We start from the raw sequence: 7,293 nt of genomic DNA on the forward strand, positions 1-7,293 counted from the left end.
TTTGCTTCAAGTGCATCTTGCTGGTCAGATCCTTTGTCATGCATATCTGTTCCAGCTTCAACCACAACGCAGCAGCTGTCTTCTCCTTAAGCACTTCCTGCAAAATATTATTGGATAGATGAAGATGGATATATGCCATAGTCTTACGGTCTTTCTTCTTCTCATCGTCGGACCAATCATTTGTCCTTTTGTTGTTGAATCCATCAAGTGCATCATCCAGATCTTGTTGTGCAAGAATTGCACGCATCTTCACTTGCCACAATGAGAATCTTGTGTCTCAGTTCAAAAGAGGTAGATCATACTTTAAACTCGCCATTGGGAATAAATCATGAATCTGTTGGTATTAATATGTTGAACCCAAGCAGATACGCGTAACTTCAGTGCTTGGAACGATGCACAATAGATGATCTGACAACTTTTGGGTACACAAGATCGGGTAAATGTAGCAACTAAATCTGGAAAGAAAAACGATGTTGTTACTGTAGCTGTACTGTAGCGCGGATTGGACGGCACGATCTGATGGCTTGTCCTTGGAACGATCAATTTTCCTCCCGCATGCGCGCGTCTACTCCTTTCTTTTTCTTCTGTGCGAACGCGACGTCGAGTCGGAGTCGCCGCCGACTTCGACCTGGTCTCGACGGAACGGCGATTCCGCAAAACGCCGGAAAAGTCCGGTCAGCGGCAGCAGCGTAGCGTAGATTAATCTTCACGGCTCTAATACCACTGGTTAAAGACAAAAGCACAGACGAGACACGAATTTAACGTGGAAAACCCTTGCGGAAAAAACCACGGGCGCCAACCGGCAAATTGCACTATGAGGATATAATTACAATGCAGGGGAAACAATGAGAACTCGTCTCTTCCAGTGCAGACTACAAGAGTATATATAAGGGGAAAAAACTAAGAGTCCTAATAGGATAAGGCGAAAGAATCCTATTAGAAAACTAAGCTGACTCCTAGTAGGAAACAACCGGGAGAAACCTACTAGTAAACTAATCGAATATAATTCCAGTTAAAATTCGGATCACATATTTAACACAATATATTTTGGCATCAATCAAAAAAAAAGCAAAATGGTCATTACGGTTAATTATTTTCGCAGTGGTAGGTGATTTATTTGGTGACAATGAGTCATTTGTCGTTACGTTGTCAATGTTAAGATACGTCGATCTAGTCTTTCAGAGGTATTCATAATAGTAGATGTTGTATTATAGCGATAAGCATGTCCGATTGTATATAAACGCTTGCATTTGTATAATCTTCCAAAAAATGTACTACCACCATCCATAATAATCTTATTTTTCGTTTTTCTGTATCCAACGTTTGACCATTCGTCTTATTTAAAAAATTTATACAAAAATTTAAAAAAATTAATCACGCATAAAATACTATTTATATTTTATCATCTAGTAAGAATAAAAATATTAATCGCAAAAAGTTTTCAAATAAGACGAATGATTAAATATTGGATATGGAAAAACGAAAAATGAGGTTATTATAGGATGGAGGTAGTATTTGCTTTTAGTCTGATTGCAGATATAGCATGCAAACAAGTTTCATGTGACACACGGGCAGATCTCCAGTGGCGGCATCAGAAAAACAAATGCAAGTTTGATGTATGTCAGAGACTACAGAAAAAGTGTTCTCCAAGGTGGAAAGCAGCATGCTAAAGGCTGTCTACCTACACAGTATCAACCTTCTACAGTGCTTTGTTTCCTGCTTGGGATGCATGGTTCACTACCTCTCCATTTTTATTATAAAGTTGATTACTGGTTAAAATAGAGGAAGTATTATCGTAATATTATGCAAATTAGGAAAAAGAATAAATGTCATTTTCTTCTCCTTTTTAGAGATACTTGTCAATTTCTTGTTGATTGTGCATGATTATTGTAATACTTTTGAGGTGATAAAACTCACTTTTAATGCATTGGATTATACGTTATTGACGCAATATTACATTGAGTGCTGGGGAAGGATTAGCCCATACAGCCTCAAGGCCCCATATTTGTTGGCCCGGTTGAGCCCATGATGACAAAAATTGGACAGCTCTCAGTTGATTTTGCTCAAGTATACAAAAACATTTTTAAAAGAACCCATATGCTATGAGAAACAAATTACACGATAAAAGTATGAAAGTATGAGTTGATAACAAAAGTATATGCATGCACCCTTGTCAAACTCATCATTGATTCGATTGCACAATGATAATCCAGGCATTGCACAAGTTGACAACTGACATCATCTTGCAAAGATTCAAACAAAAATGCAGATTCATAGACATCGCTATGTTCAATACCTGACGACAGTAACAAAATGTAGCAAGAGTACACAAGGAACAGCATTCATTATCCATCCCATCAGAGATTGTAGATACACATCAAAGAAGCCATAGGACACACAGGTTCTAGAGAGAAGCAAGCTACAGGTATACTCCAGAAGAGAGAAACAAGAAAGCATATGCATTGCCATTGACAGAACAATACTCCAAAGCATCCAAGAAGAAGGATGTGCATCATCAGGTTTCATTCACTTTGTCATGTTGCCATCACCAATGGCCTCTTCTGGCCGTGCAGCAGCTGCCGCAGCTCCTGGTAGCCGCTGCGGTAGTGCTCGAGGGAGAAGCACAGCTGCCTGATCGCCTCACGCTTCCCCTCGGCGCTCTCAGAGATCACAAGCTTCTGCATCTCCACCTCTTGCTCGAGCTTGCATACACGCGCGTGCAGTTCAGACAGGGACTTGCGAGCAAGATCAGCATGTGACATGAGCTTGGCACGCTCGAGCTGAAGCTGGCTCAGGTGACCATCCATCTGTTTCAGCTTTTCGTCACGAGTTGTAACGTCAGTTAGTAGAGTGGCCACCTTGTTGTTCACCAGGGATTTCTCGGACGACAGCAATTCCAGCTTGGATTTAACATTGGCGAGATCTTGATTCAGCCCGGAAATTTGCTTCTCACTGTTGATGGATTGTTCAGCCTTTTCGTCATAAACTTGTCTGAGCTCTGCCTCCACGGATGCCAACTTGGCTTCAAGAGAAGCATTGGTTTCAGATAATTTTGAAAGCTCAGCACTCAGAGAGGACTTCTCCAGTGAATGGTTCTGCAGGGAATCATGGGAAACCTGTTCCAGCTCCTTAATCCTGTCCTGAAGTACAGATTTCTCCTGTAGTGTTCCCTCTATCTGGGCTTCCAGGTCCTTTATGATTTCTGGTAGCTTTGCAACCTCCATGCCGGAATTCTCAAAGTCCCTAAAAAGTTGCTCAAATTCATGAGCACGCTCTCTGAGCACTTCTTTCTCCTGTGAAACCCTTTCTAATTCTGCTTGTGTATTCTTCAAAAGTTCTTGCAGCTTAACCATCTCAGAAGCCGAATAATTTAAGCTGTCAGCTGACTGCTCAAGATCTTCAACCCGAGACTCAAGTAGCGATTTCTCATGTGATATTTTTGCAAAGTCATCTTCAAATGTCTTGATAACTCCCTGGAGTTTTCCAAGTTCAGCCTCAAGAGCAGATACATCATGTACATACTTTTCTGAAAGCACCTCAAGCTCCTGGTTGCACTTATCAATTTTAGTATCATGATGTGCCAACTCAACTTCAAACTGCTTGGCTGCTGACACCATTGATTCCTTCAGCCTATCAATCTCATCTTTGTTCACCAATAACACAGCTTCCAATGCTTCCTTTTCACTTTTGACTTCATCAAGATCCTTCAGAAGGCTTTTGGTTTCCACGTCTGAATCCTGTTGCTTTTCCTCATGCTCAGACACTTCTGAGTTAGCACCAAAATTACATTGGCAGCGCGAGTTCTTTTCCTCTGAAGCATCAAGTTTCCCCTTTACTTCACGAAGCTTATCCTCAAGCTCAATAATTTTTTGACTCAGGGCATACAAAATGCTGTTGTCATTTGCTTCTTTAACCTCATCAAGCTCTAAATCAGATTCTGAAGATGATGAAGACCCATCACTCCCCTTCTTGGATACATCAGAACTCGCACCAGAGCCAATAGAAACATCAAAGCAATCTGATTGTGGTTTTTGCTTTTGCTGTGACATCTTCTCTTGCAAGTCAGGCTCTGGCGATGAAGGAGACTGTGCCTCAGAATCTGATTCTGAGATGCCGGAAGAGACATGTGATTGTAGTGATGATGGGATATTTTTGCGCAATTCTCCAGTCACATTGCCATACCGCTCAGCAAGAGCACGATACATCTGATGAAAGTTCTGTACGTGAGTAATAAGAACACCAGCCTTTTCTTCAGAGGATTCCCCTTCCTCGATAAGCTCCAATGTCTCTTTTATCTGTGTTTCCATCTCTGTTCATATAAAAGAATAATTATGTTCTGAGAATAACAGGCATGTGAGTTAGATTAGAGACTAATGTTAAAACTATCATGACCGGTTCCTTGAATGAAGCTTGACCTTCCTAGTCAGAGGCTTATTCCTCATCTTCACTTTAATCTTACAAATCATCATGGCTAGCAAACAAAGTGTGATCTTATTCCAGCATGTAAGACAGGGAAAAAACATTATGATCGTATTCCTTACCTTCTAAATTTTCAGAGAGCCACTTAGAATTTTTTGGACTAATATGGCTATCCCACCACCATGAGCTGGATTTCCTTGATTGCGGATGCTGCATTTTCTCCATTTTGACAAGATAATGAAAACAATTTCCTCAGAGGTGTAGACCTGATTGCATTTCTAAGAAAAGTCAGAAAATAATAAAAATGCACATACACTAATACACTTGAGAATAAGATAGCAACAGCAGGAAAAGTATCTGTAGTATACATTTGAAGCAGAAGTTAGTGATTCAAAATTGCAAGTTAACTATTGATTCAATTCAACATTCATGGAAAATGTAATCTAGGATAAAAAAGGGCAATAGTCGGTAGTAAATGATCTGGAAACCCAGAAATGTGAACTGCTAATAAAACTTGTTCCGATATTCAGCTCCCATTAAGAAACTTGCCTGTACAAAGGGGGAACTGAAAATATCCAATAATCTAGACAACCGAAGAGTACATCTTGCACACTTTGTATAATAGATAAATAGAATGCGGGATCCTGTCAGAGGCAATATATATCTTACTAACGAACATGTCCATATGCAAAATTAGACAAATCAGATGCAAAAACGCAGGGACCAGACAATTGACAGCTATGGAAGCATATCATTCAAGATCTCATCATCTTCATGCGTCACTGTCGGAAAAAGCCCATAATAACATGGAGTGAACGACAATGACATTTCTTCTTTCAGAAAAAGAGAGAAATACTACTTCAAGAATATCAATATATTTGAAATGGGATAGTATATAAGAAACGTCTTTCAAACTGACCAACAATATATTGGTAGTAAAACAAATTGCCAATGTATTTATGACTATTTCTGAAAAAACATTTTACACAAGGAGTGTTAACTAACATAGCATCTGACAAACAAATCATGTGCTTCTATAAGCCAAGACAATATAGATAAGAAATATATGACTTATATGTGTAATTGTGCAAACTCCAAAAACTGGAGATATCAAAATTGGTCAAATCTTGCAGCTACCAATTTGTCGCAAAATTATTTGTACGAGAAAATGGCTATCACTTGGTTATCTTATCTATAACACGTCCAACTGCAAAAGACACAGAAACTACAGCCCTGTTGCTGTTAGGTAGGTCAGGCAACAGGATAACTCCATCCAGACAAGAAGAATGGGCAACACGAACTGCACCCCACATCGATCAAAACCCTGTGTTTCAAGCAAGATGTCACAAGCTTGCAACCAAAAATGTTCTTGTCAATGTCTATCCACCAAAGAAGCGATAAACAGGACCAGCCAGTTCAATATTATTGAAGTGGGGTATCACACAACACATGCATTGATCAGTGCTTACACCTAGATAGACGCATCATGAGGTGATGGCTGACGCGTAGTATCACCCAACGGTCAGCCAACTCCATTCAGAAAACAATTGATTAACCGGTTAGCCGCGGAAGAGCAAATCTTGATCAAATCAACATTGCACTTCAGCTTCAGATGCTCTTAACTCTCACCATGCATAAACCTATATACGTGATACAAAAACTGCTCTTTTTTATCTCCTTTTCTAATCCAGGAGTAAATAAATAAATTTATCAAACAAGCAAAAAAAAACATTGAATCCAAGAACCTAATATCATAAATTCATAATGTAACAAACATATGAGATAACGGACGAGTGAAATCGATGCCATTCCAGTCTCACAATGAGATAACTAACGAATCGATCGGCGCCATTCCAGTCTCACAAGACAACCAGGAATTCAGATGAGTACGACAGATTATTCAGGAAAAAAAAACATTCAGGAAAATGGTTGAAAAGAGTCAACCAAACTTCCCACTGGATTGCTACCCACACCATAGCCTAAACCTCCGAACGACCCCGAAATCACACGGCGACCGCTCCTCATCTCCTCGTGAGCCATAGAGATGACACAAAAGAACCAAGAACTCGCGGAGACAGGAGAAATCCCGGCGAACCGAACCGAACCATCCATCCCGCTCCCCACTCCCCCCAACAATCAAGCTAGTAACAGTCGCAGCGCGACAAACGCAGGCGCAGCACGCAGCAAGAACCAAGAGGGGATCGAAACCGAAACCAAAACCAAAGAACACGCACGCGGCACCCGGCACCGGCACCACCCCAGCAGCAGCAAAAGGAAAGAACCCGCAGAGAGAGAAAGAGCGTCGCTGGTTACCCACCCAACCCCACGGCGTACGGAGATCCGAGCAGCCTCCCGCAGCTTCTGGAGGAGGAGGGATCGATCCGTGGAGGAGGAGGCAGGCAGGAATGGGGCTCACAGGAGAGAGGAGCAGAGAAGAGAGCCAGTTACGGAAAAGGGGGAGCACAAAACCCATCAAAGCGTCGGTTTTTTTCTCCTACTGGACTTCTTTTTTACTCTTTGCTCCTTTGTAAAAAGTTATTTTGTAAATATGCCCTCTGAACAAACTTATACAAAGCAAATACTCCTCGTCTTGCTTGGCGGGGCGGTAGTGTTATTTGGATATGTTAAAAATAAAATGAACTTTCAAGTTAATAATGCTAACAGCCGTGAAGGCCTTTATATAAATTCATTGCGCCATGTTGGTTGGCAATGGGTAGGGCATGTGTAGAAGAAGATTGAACCGAAAAGGGTATTTGACTCGAGCGTGGTTAAGTCATACCCGAGCATATAATAGGATTAAACTCTAACTTTTACATCATAATTTTAAGCATGCAATCTAATAAGAGTCTTCAAATTGGTTATGATTTTATTTGT

The 7,293-nt window shown here is 40.7% G+C and overlaps 1 protein-coding gene across 2 annotated transcripts; it reads right to left on the bottom strand.

Annotated features, from left to right (window-relative positions):
* Positions 1–2,165: 2,165 nt before the first annotated feature.
* Positions 2,166–6,853, bottom strand: LOC102705624 (protein NETWORKED 4B-like). Of its 2 annotated transcripts, none has more exons than XM_006654027.2 (3): positions 6,737–6,853; positions 4,542–4,685; positions 2,166–4,309 (listed from the first exon to the last, which is right to left on the bottom strand). In XM_006654027.2, exons 2-3 carry the CDS (start codon positions 4,642–4,644, stop codon positions 2,535–2,537), a joined length of 1,878 nt encoding a protein of 625 aa, XP_006654090.1. In that variant the 5' UTR covers positions 4,645–4,685; positions 6,737–6,853; the 3' UTR covers positions 2,166–2,534. The 2 variants fall into 2 exon arrangements, with proteins under 2 accessions (XP_006654090.1, XP_040380091.1); XM_040524157.1 differs by having other exon boundaries at positions 4,542–4,697.
* Between the last annotated feature and the right edge of the window lie 440 nt (positions 6,854–7,293).

This window comes from Oryza brachyantha, chromosome 5 (assembly GCF_000231095.2).
Source record: "Oryza brachyantha chromosome 5, ObraRS2, whole genome shotgun sequence".
Taxonomy (NCBI): Eukaryota; Viridiplantae; Streptophyta; class Magnoliopsida; order Poales; family Poaceae; genus Oryza; species Oryza brachyantha.